We start from the raw sequence: 23,852 nt of genomic DNA on the forward strand, positions 1-23,852 counted from the left end.
CACACCCCTGTCTATCTTGCCTTATGTGGGGACTATGATGCCTCTCCAAGGTAGCACATGAATCCTAAACAGTCAAACACTGGGGACTGACACCATGCTAAACAGGTCAGCCAAGATGACACTAACACAAAATTATCCCTGTAGCAGAACTTGCAACACACTTCAGTACTGTCCATAATAAAATCAGGACAGTGAGTCAGCTTTTGTGAGTTAAATGCTTAACTGCCTGAAGAGCAACTTTGGTTGCAAATTTTCTGTCCTATCCTGGGCTTAAAAGAACAACTGAATCATTTGAAAAATTTCTGTTATTAAAAATAAACAAAAACAACATTATAAATAAAAAACAAACAAAAACAGACACCACCAGATCTTTACAGTTTTTGTCTGTGTGGTAATGACATCCTTTGTTCCATGATGAGCTGTGAAGCCCAATCATACTAATCAGACTAATGACTATCTGTTGCCATCTCTGGAGATGACAAGAAGAACATGAAGGAGAAAATATGTATTTATGTGAACAACAGCAGATCCACAAGGCTTAGATCAGGATGCTCCCTCCTTAAGCCCTGCTGTGCAACCACAGCAGGATCCTCCTACTCTTAATCTTGCAGTTCAAGAGAAAGGGTGAACAATGGCCACACACTGAAGAGGAATAAATTGTGGTTAATTTCCGCCCTGCTGCAGATTTGTATTGCTGGGGAGTACCAGACCCTTCAAGGTTGAAAAAATACATTCTTACCCAGAGAAGTCCTTGCAGGAACTGCATCTTTATTGATCCAAAATGATACCCATGAAAGAACAACTGTGAGTATACAAGGAATGTATGTCTGAATAGTAAAATATCCCATACGTCTGCTGAGATCAAAGAAGATTGTCATAATAATATAATCGCCTATTAAAAAAAAAAAAAAGACAAAACATTCATGACACTGCAAATGGTTTTCAGTTGTATCTTCATTGGTGAGCCGTGTTCTACATAGATATTACATGAAATAAAAGTTTAAACTTTGCCTTACCAGACAAGGTATGAGAAATTTCAGTTGTATTTCGTAGCCCTACAAATGCAAACTGATACAATCTCCAGTATTTTGGATCTGCCACTTCAACAGAGGTTTTCTTCCATTTATATTCAATTTCATTTCTGGGATATCCATCTGAAATAAAACAGAGAAAATCAAGCATTCAACCACAGTATGTACCAAGGCATGTTTTGTGACCTCTGAAGTTGTTTATAAACTAAAGCAGAGCTATACATAAAGTGGGTCAGAGAGAAAGCCAGACTTAAAATTTAACCACGAAATATCTAGCCTCAGTTTTTAGCCTAGCTAAATATATGATTGATCAAAAACTATGTATATATAAATGTTGAGGAAATATATACACAATATTCTGGAACTCAGATATGAAAAACTAGCTCAGAATCATTACTATAAATTAATACACAAATGTAATATATATTATCATTAAAAGACTACAAAGAGCTTAAAAGGATAGACACTTATTATTACACAATTTGATAAAATTCCTATTGATATTTATTGACAATTTCTTTGTCTGTTTTTCCCAGAACGGATTTTTGTGGCCTGACTCACTGTCCAGCACTTTAAAGAAGTGCAACCTTCTTGAATTTCAAGTCCCTCACATGTTGTCCCACATTATCTTGCAGCAAGGCAGAAATGAAATTAAGCAAGAATTGCTTCTGTGGCACAACTGCTTAATCAATGGACCTACCAAAGCTCATTCAGCTGGAAGCACTCAAGAAGGAAGTACTAAACAAAAACATTAATTTAAAAAGAATCACTGAAGTTTGATTTCATTGGCTATTGGATTTTGCATTTAGAAATAAGTCACTTAACCTTGTTCAGGTGGTTTGGGTTTCTTTTGCCAGTAATAGCACAATTCCCTTAGGAACACTTTTTTTAATAGAGTTTATATTAAATAAATGAAGCCTGGAATTTGTGTTTCTTGCTCACATAAGTAAGTCCTACTGAAGGGAGAGGGACTTTTTATACTGATTAAGCATTTACAGGAACAGGTTGAAGAAGAGAGCTTAGTTTTCCTTTTATACTATACAGAACTAATTCAAAACTGGCAAAACTGACAGGCACAAAAAATGAAGTTATTTCAGGGTAATAGACTTCTATTAACTGGAATGGGCATTGTATCAGTCTCCTAAGCAATACGAATATTTTTAAAGTTGCAACTAACTGAAATGCATGTAATTCAACATATTCATTACTGCATGTAATAATGCATTAAAAAATGCGATGTATCTAATCAAAACATAAACAGGTCGGTTCTTTCCTTCACTAAAAGGTTTTAAAAAGTAAAAACTTGCTCTCTTGTTACCAGAAATTAAGGAAATTTAAAGACTGTATTTAAAAGGAAAAAAAAAATACCACCTACAGCTTGAAAACTCCAGTGGACAGGAGTGTTCATCCATAGGAAAGTTATGAAGCTGAAGATAACATTCAGCATTAATTGTCAGCCTAATTAGAAAAGGAAGGGGTGAGGGGAGGGAGAAAAGAGATTATATTCAATCATCCAGACACTTCAGACTAGATAGTAAAGAACATGCACAGAAATCAATTTTGGCAATTAATGGATGTTATGCATAGTCAGCTGTGTATCTGCAAAAAACATCCAGCATCACCGGCAAAAAACAGAAACTCTTATCACAAGAAACCTGAGGACCTGCATTGTTTCAGTTGGCATGTTGAGCCATTTAAAAACTTTCAGCTGATTTGGTGGGATCTCTTGGCTCTCTTCCAGAAATGGGATAAAAGAGAAGGACTGAAGGCAGGGCAAGGAGGGGAGTTTGTAACAGCAAATACAGGAAGCTTCTGAAGAACACATTTGTCAAGTCAAATTGCATTCAGTGGAGACACACTTTGGCTTGTTCTATATTCATGGAAGCAGCTCTGGTGAAAACAGCAGCATGGGAAAGAAAGATATTTCTTGATATTTCTACTCATGTAATGTATAAGGCATTAAGGTAATTCACACAACTAATATACATTTTAGAAGCAGTTTAGGACTCATGATGTATCAACTGAATCACTTGCTGCATTCAAAAATACTATCATAGATTTCCAAAGAGCTTCAACGCAACCAATGTAAAGTCCAGTTCCACTAACTTCCACTAGGAAACTAGATAATGGCTTAGACTCCAAACTGCCCTCCTTGCATTTAAAATATCTCCTCTTTTGTTGGTAACACTATGAAGAAAGTCAGAATGTCTTCTAAAATGAACTTTGAAAATTAACATAAAGCTTACATACTTGATTGTGTGCAATACTTGCATACTAGACTAAAAGGGATGGGGAAAGGAAGATTCTGCCACACACTGCCCGAAAGCCCTGTAAGTCTGTGAGCAAACTAACAATCACCACGTCTGCTCCCTCAGGCACCAACAGGCAAAGAGTGATGGTACAGGGGAGTCAGCAAACCTGGAGCACTGTCAGATCCTGTTATTGTTCCTTCAATAACCAATATGTGAACCTCTCAATGTTACTCCACCTGAGGCCAAATTCAGGCCATATCCTCACCTATACAGATGTTTGTGTGTCCTGCTGTTTTATTACTAGCTCATTGTACTTCATAGCTCATACTCTAGCACAATAATTCTAACCCATTGCTCTGGGAGAGCAATGCGGTTTTTTTGTTGCATTTGTTCTTTGTTTTACTTATACCCTGCTTAAAACAAATTGTACATTGAAACTCAATGGGCAATGGAAGCATAAGGTCCAAAGTATGATTCTAGATTTTTTAGCTACAAAATGAAAAAAAAAAATATTAGCATGTTAAGAGAAGAGGCTGTCTAGGGATTTTTATAAACACCAGTATAATAAACTGTTTAAAAAGTGTTCTTTGGAGATATTTGTATGCTCTCAAATTAAACACCTTAAGAAAAAAAAATCAATAAAGAGAATACTTTTGAAATATTCTAATTCTTTTTACTTCTGACATAGAAGATTTTTATAAATTGTTCATACAACACTACTAGCCTGCATATGAAAACAGCATAAATGACTGAAAATAAAGTAATTAAAAGGTGCTAGGTTTTGTTAAAAATATCTAACTAAATAAACTCCTAAGAGTAGAATCAGCTTTATGGGATGCTCTGCATGGACTGCTTCTTGATCAGCTCCTAATTGATTGCAAGATTTTTTAGGTGTACCTAAAAAATAAAACTGAGAGGGATGATCTTAAAATGTTTTCTGTAGACTACAGCCTTTCAAGAACTGTTTTATAAGTGTCTCAAAGATCATTACAGGTAAGCTTAAAACCAGCCCAAGGATCACCCCTTTGCCAAGAATTATCACCAACATATTTGCTTATGCCTAATTTGGATGAACAGATTTGTTCATCTTAATAGCTTGCAAGGGTAAACATGTGAAGCAGTATATCCAGGACTGGGGACTTAGCTTTAATCAAAGTTTTTATGATTTTTATTATCTGAAGCTTTTAACCTTTTATTTACAGAACATAATTTGGTGGAAATTAGATACTGAATGATTTAGAGAACAGAAAATCTGCAAAACACATTATGACTTGATCTGCAATATATTAGTGACAGACCACCACATCATTCTACATGCTATATAACATCTTTTAAAAATCTAGCCTATACATAAATGAGATTAAAATTTGCTATCCCATTCGATTGTCTTTACACAATAATCTAGTCAATATATTTCAATGCTACTAATTTCATGTTTTTAATGATCAAATAATCTTTTTTCTTTTTTTTTTCTCCTTTGGTAAAGTCCTTGCAAATTCCTGTCGTCCACAACAAAACAGATGCCAAGGATTTGATTCATATTCATTATTTTCATATTTCTGGTCATAATATTCTTTTTTCTAGTCAGTTAATAAAAACCTACCTTAGAGTGTACAATACTCTTCCATCACTCCAGATTCGGAGCAAACGATTTGGAGTTGTAATCCAGTGAGCATCAGATTTCCTTGAGTTCCGGAAGAAAGTGTCTGGAATCCAAATTTTTCCAACCATGTTGCTATTAAGCATAAGCACTTTCATTGAGCTGTTAAATTTTAGACGACTGTCATACCATGTCTGGGCAAAAATTATATCTATGGTATATTCCTAAAAACAGAGAAACAGCCATACTTATGCATACATTACCAAGAATTTTTAATTTATATATAACCTAAGGCCACTCCTATTATCTTTCAATCTGCTATTTGCACAGCGCACAGCAGCCTGTAGCCTCAAACTAAGAAATTACAGACTGAGGAAGACACACACAGAATTCTGTCTCTACCTCTTCTCCCCTGACACACATGAATTAGTTAAAGAGGAGACATGGAAGCTTGCTGCAACTTGGAGGCCACCACACAATGCAACCACTTCTGGGGGCCCTAGACAGAAATGTAAGGGTAACCTGTGTACTTCAGGGCTAGAATAGGCTTCTTAAGACAGAAATTCTACATCTCTTAAAAAGCAAACCAAGTAAACTTTCTATATTTTTCCCCAAACTTCACAACATACAATTTAAGGTCCTTCAAGAAATTTCAGATTTTGAAAAGTTCATAAATATGTGGGAACTAAACATCACAGTTTACAGAACTATTTGATACTATCTGCCTCATATATCTACTTACATACACACAAAAGTATACATAATCATAATCAGGAATGAATTTTCCCCAAAGCAATTTCACTGTACTTACAAAAGTCTAAAGAAAACTCCTTTTGTGACAGAATGTCAAATTCCTCAGTAGACTTATGGCCAGAAAATAAAGGTGAAAAATAAAATAAATAAATGGAAGCCCCACAGCCTTTTAGTGATACAATTCTTGACACAGTAAACCTTGAGGGAGATAAACATTAGATACAATGAAATATTGTTTTTCAAAGAATCAAGCCAGTTGTTCCAGCAGTCCAGGCAAAGGAGCAAGGCAGCAGTCTCTTCTTTGCTGTATTTGTCACTCTTGACCACAACTCTGACCTTAAGGGCAATGGTCTCTCTACTTGATGGCAGATGTGATCTTTCCTGCACAGCTGCCCAATGAGGGTTCCAATGAGCAACTCAGCAGCTCCTCTGCAGGGAAAAAAAAGAGCTGGAGACCAGACTTAAACACTTGGTGTTGGTTGCTCATCTCTCAGTTACAGGATGGGTGGGCGGGGGAAGATAAAAGTGAGACAGTGGTTCAAACTCTTGCTTGAGCCAAAGGGGTCACTACTAGTTTACTTGGTCAATAAAAATGCACAGTGCAGACAGTCAATTCTGGCTTAAAATAAAATAAAAGCGGAAGGCTTTGCTGGTTGGAGTAGGGGGTTTTGTTTATTTTACTTTCAAATAATAAGAGCAGCCAACTGTATGAGTTACAGACTCTTCACTCGTTTTTGCAACTGATACCACCCATCTCCCAGAAAAGTTTGTGTATTTAGTGCTTCCTCCTTGAGAAGTGGCAAGGCATATATTCCAGGACTAACTAAATCCCTGTCAATTTTCCCACCTCTCCAGGTGGGAGAAGAACAGTTTAGGAAATAAATACGCAAGAGGGAGGCTTGCCCTTGCTCTGTGATGCATGACAGACGAATTACCACCTGGACTGTGGTAACTCAATGACTCTCAAAGGTTATGAATAATTAGTGTATGAGGCAAATAGTGGAGAGACAGAAGGAGCAAAAGGACTAATCAAAAATGCGTTTAAGAGATGACTTCACTCTAAAACTTTGCTTATTCCTTGAGAGTCACCACCACCAGGGGAAGATTCTGCAAGTCAAAACAAGTCCTCCTTGATTATTTTATTTCTGTAAACAATGTTCAAGACACCTGTGAAAACCCAAAGCCCATTTAACATTAAAATTCAGCTTTCTCTGCTGAATTTCTCTGTGGTTACAACTGGAAAGGAAGCTTGTCTTGCTGTAGTGGAAGTAAAGGCCCGAGGCAGTCCACCAGATAGACGCTTTAATAGGCTTAAATGGAACAGAATGAACAAAGATTTATGTGTTGCCTTTACAGTACAAGTACGAAAAAAAAAAGTCACTGAGTGAAATCAACAGACACAACCAAATGTATGAAAAGAGGAAAAATGTCTGTTTGAAGGTGCTCCTCTAAGCAGTCACTTCACAGTAGCACTACAGTATCTGAGAAACAGAAATTATCAAAGTGTCATTGCAGTCAAATCCACACAGAGCAAGAAAACTCATATTGTCACAGAATATCAGCCACCCTAACAAATTAAGATAAAAAAAGAAGAGGAGCTCACAGAATATTTTGAACACACAAAGCAAAGGAACAGCCTCAGTGTACCCAGATACTTGTATTCTCCTACCTTTCAGTATTAAACGTGCAAGAAAAGAAAAAAGAAAAAAAAATCAGTTAAACTCCTTCACATTACATTCGTCACTGTTCAAAAAGAATCTAATACAGAATAGTTTAATATAACGACATTAGTAACTACCTGTTTTCAAGTATCTTGCTGAATGTATAACAAGAGATCTGATTGCTACCATCTTGTCACATACATACATACCTGCAAGGAGTGGTCCTCCATTTGTAAGCTGACATGTCAGCACTCCATCTCCCTCAGGAGTCGGCCAACCAAAGGCATAATCGTACTAATCTTGCAGCCTTGAGGTGGGTAGCAGCAGCAGTTCACCCCTCTCTTCAGCTGGGACCCAGAGTCAGTGCTCTCTGATTTCTCCCAAGACCATTTATTCCACTTCTAACATTTGCCTTGGTGGATATTACTACCTACTTCTTCAGCATGACTATTTGTCCTATGCCTCCCTGAGACCTCTCTGTCTTTGAGGGTCCGTAATACATACTTAGGCTGCATATATTCTTCATACAATGCATTTCACACGGGATCACATTTTTCAATCCATTATATCTGCACTATCTTTCATTCAAGTGAATTTTAGCACAATGTCCAAGCACATACACATGCTCACATTGTGGAGGTGCAAAGTATGTGAAAATGGGACTCAAATATATATTAGCCTTCTTTCTGAATACAAGCTTCCCCACAGAAGAGGTCATATGGCACAGGTCCAAACAGACCCCAACCAGTCACCAAGCACAAGCAAACATATAGGATGATCAGACACCTGAGAATCTGGTAGCATGCAACTGTGACAGTATAGACGCTTGAGAGCAATAACCTGAAAGGGAAACTATGCTAGGTAGACTGTGAAGAAAGTTGGATTCTTTCTGAAAATCTAGTCTTGAAATGAGACTGAAATTTTCAGGTTTTATGAATTCAAACACTTAATTCCCCTAAATTTGCAGGGTTTATGGACTGATACACTGAAGTCCCTTAAATTTGCAGTTCCTGAACAATATTTCATATTCACCTATAAGAAAGAGAAATCTGGGTGCCTAAAGATTGTGGAAAATCAGCTAGAAAATTCATTATACTTTATTTTATGGAAGTATTTTGTTTCCAAAACTAGATAAATAAAAGCCCTGTCTTTGTTTAAACATCATATGAGCAAGCACAACAGCACACCAGATTTATACAATACCATTTTAGTGCAACAAATCTTTCTGAGCAGCTATTTTGTTTTCCTTGTGGGTTTTTTTTAATACAAAGTTAAATTTAACACTCTTATCATTACTTCTATTAGTCTTTCATAAAGCTTACCACTCAATGCCACTGTGTAACCATAAAAATTGGTTTACTACTCTCTCTTTCAAATAAAACTAATGATAAAACAGCCATGCAGAACAAAATGGAATCAATTTGTGCTGTGTTAGTCACAACCATAGCAAAATGCATGGTTATTCACAGGGTTCAATAACCACGGCGCATGTTAGCTCATATTTGGCATTTGATTAGATCACTGAACATTTTTTACACAGCTGGCATAAAGAGCCCACCTGCCTAATTATTTACAGATAACTGAAATCCTCCTCCATCTCTTTCCTCTCTAAAAGATCATCACAAACTCCAAAGGCTGGGAACAGAGTGACTAATCAGAGATTACCATTAAAGGGCCAGGCAGTGAACAAACTGTGAATGTTGATAAGCAGGTGTACTGCCTCAGAGAAAATAATTTAATAAATAAAAGCAATTACTTCAAATAAAGTAGGAAAGGCTACTGTATGGGAATAAATGGAATCCTCAACATCAGTTTCATTGTCAATTTCATTGTTCAATTACAGTCAGACATGAAAATGGACCAGTGGATTAGCTTTTTCATTGAAAGTTGTGAGAGAAATGGAGGCAGATACCACCCTACATGATTGTTTCTCGGTGCAAACCCCATCACATGAATTCCAACATATCAATAAGTTGGAAAAGCCTCACAAAGCAGAAAAAACATTTTTCTTGGATATTTTGCCTGGCAGTCTCACAACTGATTTGATATTCCACAGTAAAACGTATGGAGAAGTCAGGCAACAAGTAGCTAAATTGTTGGCTGAATTATGTTAACTGCAACACATTTTGTTTGAGAACAGGAAAAAAGTGGCCTAGTTTTCTGGAGTCAAACACAAAAGCAATGAAAAGTTCTAAAACCAACCGCAGAACTGAAAAATTGTGTGAACTACAGAATTGCAATACAGTTCATTACCAATGAACTTCAGAGAAAAATGAATAAAAACATACTCATGTAATTTCATCTTTGCCCAAGAAACCCACCTCAGCTTTTTGCCTAGATTCAAAATTTTAGCTGAATAGGCACCTGGAGTTTTCTTGAATGCAACAAGCTAATTCAGAAATCTGTTTCATAGGGAACCCCCAAACTCAGTTTGATTACCAACTGTGAGATTACTTCATCTTATTCAGTTATCTGAGCTTCAAGATATTTTCCCCATGTTTCTTCATACTATCCAGTTTTCTAATTCTTTAAACCAGACCTCAATGTGAAGGAGTCAGGGAATGTTTCAGAAAAAAAAAAAAAACAATAAGAAGGGGAAACTAAAGAAAGCATTCTACCGATTTTTATTTTTCAACATTAAGAGATGTGATTTAACATCAATGACCCAGTTTAGTATGCTGATTAAGGGGTTTAAACAACAAAGAAATTCATAGATAAAACTGGTAACCACATACTTCCCTAAGAGGTAAGCACCAAATAAAGCATCAAGTGTTAGCTAATTTATATTAATCTTTCCAGCATGCTGCCAATAAACACTTGTAACCTTTACATTTTCCTTCAGCCAACTATCTCTGGACATCAATAAGGGGCTAATATGTAATTTATTAAAATACTTAAACTATCTTTGTTGTATAACTGCTCTTAACAAAAGGTCTAAAGTGTGTTTGTTCTGTCTGGTGGGTTACTTCAAAAGCCCTTTAAAAAGTTCTCGGAACTGCTTCAGGCTTAATGATGGTTTCAGCGCTTCATCCCCACAGCCGGGACTGAAGTAAAAGTAAAATTTCTTGTTTTGGTAAACCATGTTAGTTCGCTCACTAGAGCAAGCTAAACCTAGTGACCGTAGGGTGAGATCTCAAAGATCCAGCAAATCACAATGATTCTGACATGTACCTGTAATATTAAATTGATGATATTACAGCAGTGGAAGAGGTGGGAGCTGCAGGAAATGCACTGAACAGAAGTGCACAGCATCTGCTCCCAGAGTCTTGTAATCAGTCAGACTGTTATGATTGTACAGACAGTCACACTGGAGGATGCTATGAGAACATATGCATGGGGTAAGTGGAAATATGGCAAACCATATCTATTGAAGGTAAGGGAGTACAGTGAGACCTATGCAGTCACAACACAGAAAAAAATCTATCACTCATAATTTGGCATCTGTGCTTATCCAGTCCTTATTTTGAACATGCAAAGTGACAGATGCAAACAAAAATATGAATAAAGATTTACTTCAATGCTTTGAAGATTAGAAACTGTAATTAAAATCTTGCCAATAGTCAAAAGATTAGCTAGAAAAGCACTTCAGCAAATTCTCTGCTTTTATTTGATCAGCTTAGATTTTGGGCATTTGAAGAAAGCATGAGGAGAGGAAGCAGATTATATGTATGAATGTATGATCTCTATACATTCCCACCCTGAAAACGACACAAAAAGTTTTGGTTTGCTTTTTGGTTAAAATTTGAACATTTCAGCTGCTGCTACTCATAAACAAACATCAAACTATAGAAAGAATCAAGGAAGACCAAAAAAAAAAAAAAAAAAAAAAACACCAGACATAAATACAGACATATATATGTTAGAAACCCAGGAGTGAATACTGATACAGATTAAGGGTTTGGCTTTGTTTTCTAAATTCAGCAGATACAGATTAAGGCTTTGTTTTCTAAATTCAGCAGATGTATCTACCTTCCTGCAACTAGAGAGACTCAAGCAGTCAAAATTAGTCTCATGAACAACTTTAGCAACAGAACTGCACATTACTCAAGCATACATGGTTTTCTCCAGTTTCATTTTATAAATAAACGATAAAGTCTCAAATACAATGATTTACCTTCCAGTATGGTGTAACTACTTCCAAAGCAAGATTAATTGCACAATTACTGTTTGCTTTTTTTATTTCTGAGGTTCTCCTGCCATGATCCAAAATCCTGACATTGACGGCAAGGAGACTTATCTTGGTTTGGTTTATACCCTGCATCTCCTGTGAGATACATGATCCCACATGGAATACAGTACTCCTATCAGTTTAGCTTTTGATTAAGCAGTTGTACAACTCCAAATTTCAATCATCTGCTACACTGCATACATAAGAGCATAAGCAACTCTTAAGAACTTCCTAAAAGAGTCTCTGTTTACTTATTGGTGCCAAGGGCATAACCCTTCACGGGGATAACCCTCTACAATAAAGTCACCACTGTTATTCAAAAAGATGAAACCTCATGCAGAACTTACTGTATGCCAATGAATAACAAATGCCAAAACAGTCCAGCAAAAAGTGTTTTAGATGTGCATTCTCCACGCTGGTCAAAATAACCATCTAGAATGTAGAAGACTTATCATACAACAACATAATAAAAGTCATGAAGGCCAAGATCAACAGGCAGGGAAGATACATTCACTTACTAGCAGAAGCACAATAGCTATTTTGTCAGTGCTGTCACCCCTAGTAAAGAGGGGGTGGGGCAACACTCTTTTCAAGCACAGACCTGCTTCCTTGGTGAACAGCTTTGAGGTGCTGCAGCAGGAAAGGGCATCCAGACCATTCCCTCACTTTGTCAAGTGAACTTCCCACAGCATGCACTCTGAGGAGAAAAGTCCTGTTCCTGCAGCTGCCCAGCTTTTAGCAGAGAATGAGGTCTTGTAGTGTCGGCACAGGTCCTGGCACCAGCCATTGTAAGGACCACTGAATGGCAGCAGCTTTCCTCTGGAGCACAGCAGCGGAGGCCATAATAACCTGCATGGCAGGAGCCATTGCCAAGGACAGTTTCTAGTGCAACCAGCTGTTACATCTATTATAACAATCCAAGCACATTCCCTGCCTTTCTTCCTGAAACCCAGTTCAAATCTAGGCCAGCAAAATCATTCCTAAAACTGGAATGCAACATCACAAATTTCCATATAGAAAGACAGTTTAGGAATTAATAACAAAGAACACGTGTGTAATGCTTTTCAAAATATTTATCATCTGTTAGACAAAAAGATAAGAGGTACACGACAAAGAACTAAATGTAGCTTGTCTCAGCTGCAGACACAAGGGAGACAATCACAGCAGAAGCAGACAGAATGTATTTGGAGAGGATATTAAAGAATCAGAAGTAACAATAAGCTGTATAACAGAGCAGCCAAGCAGTCTCTGCAGTTTTGTGAAGAAAAGCAGGAGTAAAGGACTGTTTAGATTAGCTTTAGCGCTAGTCAATACCTTTACCTTCTCAGTTAAGTACATTAACATTATTCTTGGTTTAGGTCATCTGAGATGACAACTGAATTGTGCAGGCACTCAATACTGCTTATACAGGATACACATCATCTACAAGGAGCTTGTGGTTTGAATTAACATAAAAGACAAGATTTGGAAAGACAACAATGGCATAAGTGACAGAAAACAGAAAACCCAATACCAGTCAGAAGTACAGCTAGTGATCCTAGCACAACAAAAGCTAAAGGGTTGTGATATTTTGTAGCTTCCACAAAAAGAAGAAACAAAAATATTAAAACAGGAACAGGATGAGAAACAAAGTGGCTTTGCAGACATCTATAGAAAGTTTATTTCATGCTTAAAGGGCAGCTTCGGAGAAAATAGCATGAAAAGTTGAAAGGATGGGAGCAGAAGCTAGTGAGATCTGAGATAGGAAATGGGGTCTTGGGGAAGAAAAATAAAAATTAAAAAAATATTATGTCTGGGAATAGGCTTTGAAGTGCCTTGAATGTGAAAGGGAACTGTTTATGTGTGAGGTCCACTGAAAGAGAGGAAGAACCTGGGCAAGAAATGACTTAGTATAAACAGTCAAAGCAATATATATTTTTCTTTATTTACATTGAAACAAAGCCAATTGTGGCTTAAGTGATACAATGGTACTATACAAAAACAGTATTTCCTAAAGTATTAACTCGTCAAACACAAAATTTAAGGGTGAACCACAGCACGAAAAGACTGAAGCCTTAGATATTAGCATTGCTAAATGCGACACACCAATTAGGACATATTTTACAGCAAAGAACATTGATTTTTCTGGCATCTTAACCACTTTCCTGACCTCGTATCTATTAAGGGGCAACCAGCAAACTGCAGCTGAGAACAGGAAAGTACTGAATACTGTTTAGAGTGGGGGCTGAAAAGATGCCTGTACTCTGGTTTGGTTTCAGAAAGCTACTGCAACATTTGACTGTCGTACAGTGGCTGCCTTTTCCCTCAGCCCTCACCATTACCTTCAGAATGTAGTGGGAGTGACAGAGGAACTGCTGTGCTGAGCCAGCATGAGCAGAATATGGCCTATACTTGGCTAGTTCCCCTGAAAACGAATAGGGCAAGCTTAGAGGTACCTTGCAATAATAGTAGGCAAAGAAGCTGCCTGCAAGAGCCAGAATAAGCAATTTAGGCTATTTTTTTCAGAATAAACCAGAAAACATTCAAAAAATTGTACTTGTGAAATACTACTCAAGTTCCTAGGGCTGATAAAATAAGAAATACTAACAGACATATGGGTTTTGACACAAATATATTTCATAACAAAGAAAAAACTATATTCAAGCCTACTGAAGGAATATTTACTCAGCTACCGTAAATGCACACTATGTCTATCAATCTCAAACACTCATTTGAGTAACAGTCAACTAACTCTGATCACTTGCAGTGCTGACAGGCACCAAAATGACTGGAATCTATCTTTCCTAATCAAAATAAAAGAGTAAGTTAGGTAAAAAAAAAAAAGTCCTACTCCAGCTCAATCCGAAGAAGATGCTGTACAGTAAGAAACAGGTAATATTTAAAATACTTACTGGTACTTCTGTCCTGATTATGAACAAATATTCCTGCCATTTGAAAGAGAGTGGAACCAGTTTGCATAAAATGCACACACCTCTCTGAAAATTTGCAGTACTTGCACGCTGAACCCACACAGCCTCAGGAAACGTTAAGGGCAGGAGTGCATCCCTCATGCTCTTCTTCTCAGTCTATCATCATAAAGCTCACAGAGACAATGATTCTCCTCAAAACGATCTTCTTCAAACATGAAAGCAATTCCAACCTCCAGGAAAAGCTTAAAATGCAGTTCACAGACCATGACAAGCCCTATCGAGCAGTGTTCACCCAGTCCTGAAATATTACTATACACTGCAGCATTTGGGTAGCATTATGATTTATTATGGTTATGCTTCTTGTATGGAACTACATTCACTTAGACACACAGCTCTCTGTAACAGACAGACAGAGAGGGAGAGAGGGCATTTGTATTTTTCCATTTACACACTTCTTACTTTGTTGTTTTTTTTTCCTATCGTGTTTGTTACATCCTTAAGTCAACATGATAGGGCTGACACATATAAACTGAAGTACATTCCTAGATATTTGCAGGATCAGGGTCTTGCTAATTCCAGTATCTATGTCTGCCTTTTTCTAAGCCTCATATTTCCTATATGATAGTTACTACTCATTCAGTAACAAAACATCTAATATCATTCAAAGCCACTTATAAGTAGATTGATTTACAGAATAATGCACACAGAGTGTGCATCTTTGAGTGCTGGATTTCAGGGTAGCTTCAGATAATGTATTTTTGTGTCATAATTACTTCTATTCTAGAGTGGTAATGTAAATTACCTGGCCCTGTAAAGTAAAAATACAAAACCTTCAAACCTTTAATACAAATTTAGTGACTAGTAGAATAAGTGCAGTGACACACCTGACCACAAAGCATCCTCCATTACTACAATAATATTGAGCAATCTGTATTAGGATACTGATCACATTGATACTTGAATGCCTAAAAAAAAACTATTAAAAATCTGCCACTAGTTACTACAACTTGAGAATGAAATGGAATTTAGAAGTCAAAGGATATTTAAAATTCATCATCAGTACATTCTACACGAAGTCATAAATGGTACAATATGACCGGAAATATTGCATCCTAACAGTGTCCAGGCCTTACAGCCCGTGTACCAAACTAGCACATCGTGTATTCTGTGAATATCTGATTTGCTCAGGGGTTTAGCTATCTTGTTAAAAATAAGAGTGCTATGCTTCAAAGTATGGCCTTCAGCTTGCGGTCACAGCAGCCTTCAATGGATAACTAGCGAAGATCATGTGACAAAAGCACAGAGAAACAGAAATGTTGGGAAATAACAAGGAAGCTGAACTGCCTCAGTGAATTGCAGTCCTAGAAATTTATCCTGGTGCTTTCAGTCTGGATCTTCTGAGTTCCATTAGTAAATACACAATCTGAATAGAGGCCATCATCTGCATCCACAGCAAAGGAAGAAAAACATATGTAGCTCTCAAACACCCTAGAATGGCAATGATCACATCATGTTTCAAAATGTTAAATCATGAGTTAGAAACACATGAAACCACAGGGGAATTTTAAAACATAATTTTGTTTCTGTAAACATACATATTTATATATCTATACACTTAACAAGGACAGACATAAGCATTTTCTTTTGGTTAGTTTTTAATCTATCAGTTATGATGTCTATGTATCTCTATAGAAATTATCTGCCTCTTAATAACCCCTCCCCCATGTTTGTTACTTGAGTATTGCTCTACTATTTACTATATGAAACTCAATTAAATAGACATTAAGGGCAGGGAAAGTATAAACTTTTCTCTTTGCTCTTCATTTTTGACACAATGATGCAATACTGCTTCTTATTTAAGGAACTGCTGCTGTATTCCTTCTCCAAAAATTTCCCACATTTGGGGTAGCACTCTTTTAATGTCGTGAGAGTTTTGACCACAAATTACAAGATCAGATATTCTCTTAGTTAAAGGAAGGTAAAAAATGTCTTGGAGGCTGGCCATGCCTCTACCAGCCCACTGCATTACACACTTGCATGGTCTTGTCAAACCACAAAAGCTGTGGCTCTGGCATCATTCTCTCCTGGACCCTTTGGAGCACCAGTAGTACAAAACTTCACGTATTTATAAACACATAGGGTTTGGGAGATGAATACAAGGCAGAGAAAGATAATGAAAGATAATCAACATACATTTCTTCATAGGGACCATATCTCTGCTACTTGTACCATCAAATAGAGTGGGTTTTTTCCCATCTTGGTCCTAGTTAAGGAGGAAAGATAGTAAGAGCCTAGTACAACTACATTAAGTGCTCAACTGAATGAGATTCCACACAGAGGAAAACCAGGCTCTAAATATTCACTCCATGTCTAAATTTTGCTAACAAATCCCTGTACTACTGCAGAGCTATTGAAGATCAAGACTTTGGCCATAAAAATGCATTTAGCTGCATTATTGTTGCATGATGCATAGCACAGGTTAGCTCTGAAAGACTGATTAAAAAAAATCTTTAGACTTAATGAGTGTTAGAAGCCTAATTACTCTGCAGGTCCAGACGCTTGTTAAAAATGTGTACTTAGCTTGTGGATGCCTGAAGAGATGACATGCTATAGAAAAACATCTCCTTAAGCATGGAGTGTCTATACAGTGTAGACCTTTGTTATGACAGTGAAAGCCAAAACACAACAGTCTTCAAAATCAAATTCTAATGAATGTCACATATACATTTAAAGCACCCCTTTTTATGGAAGCAAAAGTCTATCAGATAGCAAGAGGAAAACAGACTGAATTATAAAAATAAATCAGTTTCCTCTCATAACATGTGTCATATTGTATCTGAACTAAATAGTTAAAGCACACCATTTGTCAGAGTGAACTGACATGTGTGGCAAATGAGTAATGCAATGGAGAATCACAGATAGGTATTCTCACATTAAGTGATCACATGAAGGGCTAAGGACAGCCCTTGAAATTGAAACGATTTTTAGATTATTGGTTAACAATCTGAAAAAATATTGACTCCAGAGAAAGTGCTTTCCTAATGAAATCAACAGCTCATATAAAAAGAGCTTACAGGGTCAAATCTGTTCATTTGTTTGTTTTTTTCTGAGAATGTTTCCCAGATTAAAAACATCTTTTTTTGAAACCGTAAGCAAATTATTTACATATATATCATTTTATTTATTTTCACAAACATTTTATTCTTGTAGTGATATGAGATGCTCGTATGATCCAGGTTCCTGAAGTCAAAGTCCAGTGAAAGCAATTGCTCTCTTATGAAGGCCATAGTGCCTTTATACTATAATTTAAATTGCTAAATAGTTCTCTGCCCATTTAAAAAAAAACATAGAATAGTTTATAAAGTTCTATGTCTTAATGACATTGACCTTATTATCCTTTGGTGGTATGATCCACTGTTATACTTTTTCGGTTTTTAATCAGAAATCAGATGGTTAGAGGTATAAACATTCAGTTAATATACATTATAACTATTAGGAGCCTGCCTTCTAATGAAGTAATATGCATTCCAATATGATACCATCTTTATCTTGGACTTAAAACCAGTATGACTGAATTTTATTAGCGCCATGGCAAGAATACCACCACCCAGCTCCAGGACAGCTCTAGCAGAGGTAAGGAAATGTCCAAAGAAGTGACAAGAAAGAGTCCCATGGCTGATACTGTCATTGCTGCAAGTGTGCAGTGTGATAACACTGCCTCCCAGGCTCTGGGTTGAGAAAGCAGAAGGCATAGGCGAGGCCACAGTACATGGGAGTGAGGAGATTGCACAGGGGCTGCAAAGACAAGAAGAGGGGCACAGGAAATGGGGCAGGCATACCTTGCAAAGCCAGCCACATCAAAAACTGAAAACTGAACCTGTAAGCATTTCCCATTTTTGGTCCCAGTGTGTGCAATACCTACTGGCCACCGGCTGAAGAACTCACATTGGTTACTGGAAAAGGAAGCCTTTACCATTTGCTATATTCTCCTTTCAGGTAGTGGCCTGTCCACACATTTTGACCCCACAATAAGTTCCTTCAGAAGAGGATAGGATGGAGAGAAGCAAAACAGAAAGATTGCAGTAAGAAGTTAGACAAAACCTAAGAAACCACTTATACCAGACATGGAAATTTTCCCCTACCCCATCACTCTTCTGCTTTTTCATGCATTTGTTTACATACAACCCTGGCCTGAGACATGGAACTTGTCTGACACAGCCCCAGGTAATGACAACCCCTAAGCTCGTTAAACTGTTAAAGTGGAATGAATATCCTTTGCCACAAATCTGCATCATCTACTTATGGCACCTTTACCTGTAGTACCTAAGTACCACTGGTCTTCCTTGCTTGGCTTCCCATCCCTGAAAGTCGATATTCTCCATCCAAGCACGATGACATACATGTAAACCACAAGATCCTTAATCTGGAATTACTGTGCTTTCACCAAATTCACAGAAGCACTGGCATACTCCAGCCTCAGATTGAACAAAAAGCCTCTTTGCCACACAGACTCACTGTGAGTAATTCTGTAGGGAGGAGGAAAGGAAAAAGGCAGGAGGGGGCTGAGCTCAAACTCACCTAAGCATCAGTCTCAGTCCTTCAGGTCCTGACTGGCTGACAGGAGCCGCAGCCACCGCTGGGCAGCAGTCCCCAAGAGAAGTCATGCAACAAGGCCTTTCTAAGTCTCCAACACCACCATTTCAGACAACGCACATTGTAACAAAAAAATCTAAGTGATTTAAGAAAAGGCCAGACTCAACATCCTCATAAGTGCTGTTACTTCAGCATTGGTACCAAATAGCTGGGCCAGATCTCAACAGGTCAACGAGAAACTGGATGAGATGCATTGTTTAACTTCTGAAGAAACCAGCTATGTGTACACATACACTAAAGACAACCCATAAGACCAAATAAGACATGAAAAATGAGGACAAAATAGTTAATTTCAAATTTTTATTTCTATGAATTTGAAAAATAATAATGAATCACTGCAATGAAAATAGTTTTTTTCACAAATTCTGGGTCAATTGTTATTTTTCTGAAGAGTAACTTCAGGAAATTGTACTAAACCAGAGATAAAGCAAGTATACGCAAACATAGTGAAAGTGCTCAATGCAAACAAAAATAAGGACCTGATACAGTGTCCTTTGTGTGACCCCACTTTGTTCAAGAAATATATTTTTAAAATTACAACCATTTCAAATGGAGGGAATCTAAACCTGTTTCTGTAATAATCACAATTATATCCAAGAGCATAAGAAAACACAGTAAGAAATAAACTTATTTGAATGAGACTAGAATTATTTCATAATATTAACCATAGCACCATTCAGATAATGTTTTCTGTCAATAATCAGAACTTACCATATTGATTGGGTCAACTGGGCCAATGCTGTTAACATAGACATCTGTTTCAATTACCGTAGTTCTCACTAAACAAAACAGTAACCATAGTAATTATTTAATTAACTCTGTACACTGTTAAAGTAATTTAACTTATTTACTTAAACAACAACAAATCTGATATTCTTTTATTAGATTCAGAATAATTAAATCTCTGGTTTGTTCATTCTGTGAAGGATCATTTATGACTTGCCTCCTCTATTTATGAATTGTTAGAACTATCAAGACGAATTTTTTACTTGGTAATGCAATTCCCACCTGTGTTTTGTGAACAGATATAAGACAGATATAAAAAAGTATAAAAGGTAGAGGAAAGCAGGAGAAAGAAAAATGAAAAGTGTCTTCCAGCATAAAAATTGAATCATAAACAGAAAGAAAATGTTTGTAAAAATACTGCTCATATAACAAACCATGAGGTCCAGGAGCAGATGTGTTTGTCAGCTGTAAGGAATCAATATGCAGTGCTTTCTGTCAATTCCTGCTGAAGATGTATAACAAAAATAAGAGAATTTTCACTACAGATTTCTTCAATTCATGTGACTGTAGCACACCTAAGGATTAATAACGTCCTTTCATCAGCTTGATTAATACACTCCTTCACATATCAAACTGAAAGCTCATCAAGTGAAAATAATTTAAAAGTTAAACATTTCCAAACTTATTTTTCTTAAAAAACACAGTGAAACCACTCTCACAAGGCAGACAAAAATTAACTGGTTTTAACATATATTCTCTTACAGATTATACTCCCTTATTTTGCGCATTCAAAGAGGGCAAAAAGTTTACATGACTCCCTACAAACGTCACATCTAAAGTACAGGTGGCACAGATAATTCAGTTGTTTCCTCCTAACTGGCTTATAGGGAAAAAACATACAAATGGAGAGGCCAGGATGCATTTTAACATCATCAGTTTACTATGCATTTTCTCCTAGCCTGTACTGGAGAGTCAGAATGTGGACACAAGAGGACATATGTTCTCATCCCCAGCAGAATTAAGAGGTTTGATAATAAATCTCTGCTGGTCTTCATTCCACGACCTGGCACATTAAAATGAAGCATCTCTGCTCATCCGCAGATGGAAAACCAGGAATACACCAAAAAAAGGCAATTTGATTTCATAGGAGAGGGACCCTACATCATCAGATTTGATTTCTTTATATTGCAAACCAGAGATCGCCCAAGTGCTCTGTAACAAACATCAAATCTTAAGTAACAGGATTTTTTAAACCTCAAAAATCTAAAACTCAAGCAGACACATGAAAAGAAACAAAGTATCATTAACATCCTTGCAAGCTACAATGACAGGCAATATACATTTCCTAAATATCCTAAGATAATCTTTCCCTGCCAGTCTCACCTGGGAGGTAATTCTCCCTGATTCCAAATCCGATCACTGGTGTGACCCTGAGCCTGACAATGAGACACACTAGTGAGGCTGCACAAAGGATTTTCTCTACAACCACAGAGCACAGTGTCACTTGATCACCATGTCACTTCATCACCATCCTGTCCCCAAAATGCTTCACAGAAAGTTAAAACAGACTCTGGAAACCAATTTATTGCCTGGGTAAAAAAAAAGGTACTTCTTGAGCTGCAAATGTTTTCAATATCTGCAGGACTCATAAAGGGAGCACAACACAAGAACTCATATCCACTGAAAAATCAGAGTAAAGAAAGTATTCAATGCATGTGTGTATATACACGTATTTATAACACATTTACATATGCCATATCTCACAAACACATAACCTCTTTCTTTAATTTTGCGATCCTATTTATCTATAATAGCAACTCCACTGCTAGACTAAAACACAAGGAGGTGGATCAAAGTGTACCTTGCCTCATTGCTCAAACAATGCTGAATCAGCTATTTTTTTCCCTGTATTTGTAGGTAATGTTTAATTCTTCTTAGGGCTAGGAAATCTTGTTTTGTTCTGAGGTTCAAGTCCTTGATTCCAGCTTTCAGTGCTCCCTAGGCATATATAAAACCTCTTCTTCAGACACAAGTACCTCCACACAGAGACTGTCACCTCTGAAACTTGCCTTCAGTATACTGCACAGTTCATATCACAAACCACAAATGCAACCCACAGATAAAATGTTCAGCTTTAACTTCCAATTTTGCTCCATTGTTTCCAGATCCATCTTGAAATGTGCACACCAGAGTGAGAAATTTTTATAAAAGTGTTATCAACACTCCATGAGAATTCCCAGATTTTTCCTTGTTGTGTTCCTTTTCAAAGGGGAGTTATCTCAGGCCAATGCTCAGAGAATGCATACCTAAGATCTTATACTACTGAAAATCTCTAAGTTTTGCCCTAAATGACCACTTTACTGTGTAGAATCTCTCATCTTGAAATATGACCCACAGGCTTCCTCCTCCCCTCCGCTTTTTTTTTCCCTCTCAATTTTTGTGTTTCCAGTTTTACTGAAGGAGCAAATTATTACTCTGCATATACAACCTCCCCCTTTCCAACAGACTTTACGTCATCTGCCAAATTTACGACAAAAATTCATTGCTGAAATAATGCAAAATATCATTATTCTTGATCAAGACTTTCCTATGAGACCCAACAACAGACAGCCAAACCACTGATACTTCCTTATTAACAACTACATTTTGAGATCTGTCAGCGAGCCAGTTTTTAATAGGACTGTGTCAATTTTATGAAATTCCAGCTTGCAGCAAGCAGCACTTGATCTGCCACAAGAGCTCTCCTACAACGTGCCATGGAGTTCAATTTGCCTTTTCCATACTGCTCTGAGTAAGATTATTAGTGATATTAAGAGCCAGTGAAGAGTCTGAAAATCTGCCTCTGTTGAAATTATTTTAATTGACCCAAATGATCCAGAGAAACAGATCCAATTCAAGAGGACTGGAAGAGGCTGTTTGTTACCTTAATTCTCCTGTATGGTACAGAGTGAAGTACTTCTGTGAATTAGAAGAAAGAATTCATTCTTCTCATGTTCTTGAACTAGAAGTGACATGAGTCCATGAAAATGACAGATGCTGGAGGAAAATATATTCTTAGTACTCATTTGACATCCATATAATTACTATTGTTCATTTACTCTCCACAAAGAGCTAACAGAGAAAGCTGTTTTGAGACGCTTCTACAGTGAATACTTCTTATTTTAATTTAAAAATTCAGTATCAGCATTGAAAACATTACGAGTAGGAAGAAGGCTGTTTAACACATCCTGCGTGAAGTGCAAAACAGGACTGTAAACTTATAGAAGCTTCTAAGGAATGGGACAAAGAGATGGCACACTTTAAATATTTACTCTGTAAGACAATATGAGCCAGACTAGAGTAGAATAACAAGGTGAGAGGACAGCAGATTGCGTATTCAACAGATAAAGAGAAGAGCATCAAGAAGGGGCAGGTGCCCTCAAGGGATTGCTCATTGGCTGCCAACATAACTGAAGCACACAGGGAGCCTGTTTGCTAAGCCTGATCTAGAGATATCTACTCACACTTTCTGATTTCCTGCTTTTACATCTTTTCTTCACTAGACTAAACTTATCTTTTACTGGTTTAAAAGGTTTGACTGGTATTGAGCATCATTTAACACAAGCACATAGCTAAGGACAGGCTTGTCCCAATAAATAAATACAGTAAATAAGTGGCTTTTGTGCCTGGGATTCAAGAGCAAGAATGAACTTCTGGACAAGCAACAAGATCTGGAAAGAAGTCTCTCTCAGCAGGCACAGACCACCACCCTTCTAGTAAGGGATGATGCTGTCTTACCACCAGGCATATTGGGAACCCCCGTTTGAGTTCAAAATCTGTACTTTGAAAAAAGTTTACTCTCTATTAGAAAAACCATAGTGCTGAAAATCTGCCTCAATCATTGACAAATTATTTTAGTAATTGCTCTTGCTACCAGAAGTGCCTCTTTCTTACCCTATATTTATCCAGGCCCAATTTGCAGGTTTTGATATTTAAAATGTCTCTGCCTGCTATATTGAAGAGCTCTCCTTGTCAGTTATTTTCAGTTTATAAACTGCATCTCCTGACAGAAATTATTATCATTATCATAATAGTGCATAACATTGCATGTTTTATTGCT

At 37.1% G+C, this 23,852-nt stretch overlaps 1 protein-coding gene across 3 annotated transcripts in view; it reads right to left on the reverse strand.

Annotated features, from left to right (window-relative positions):
- GABRG1 (gamma-aminobutyric acid type A receptor subunit gamma1) overlaps positions 1-23,852 on the reverse strand; it is a 63,142-nt gene that overhangs the window by 16,502 nt on the left and 22,788 nt on the right. For 2 of the 3 annotated variants that reach the window (XM_065060810.1, XM_065060811.1), the window contains exons 3-6: positions 4,887-5,107; positions 2,407-2,489; positions 1,017-1,154; positions 740-892 (exon numbers count right to left, since the gene is read on the reverse strand). In XM_065060810.1, the coding sequence (XP_064916882.1) occupies positions 740-892; positions 1,017-1,154; positions 2,407-2,489; positions 4,887-5,107 (595 nt within the window). Of the gene's footprint in view, positions 1-739; positions 893-1,016; positions 1,155-2,406; positions 2,490-4,886; positions 5,108-19,738; positions 19,807-23,852 lie in introns of all 3 variants that reach the window. The other variant, XM_065060809.1, reaches the window with a different exon arrangement.

Source organism: Columba livia, chromosome 4 (genome assembly GCF_036013475.1).
Source record: "Columba livia isolate bColLiv1 breed racing homer chromosome 4, bColLiv1.pat.W.v2, whole genome shotgun sequence".
Taxonomy (NCBI): Eukaryota; Metazoa; Chordata; class Aves; order Columbiformes; family Columbidae; genus Columba; species Columba livia.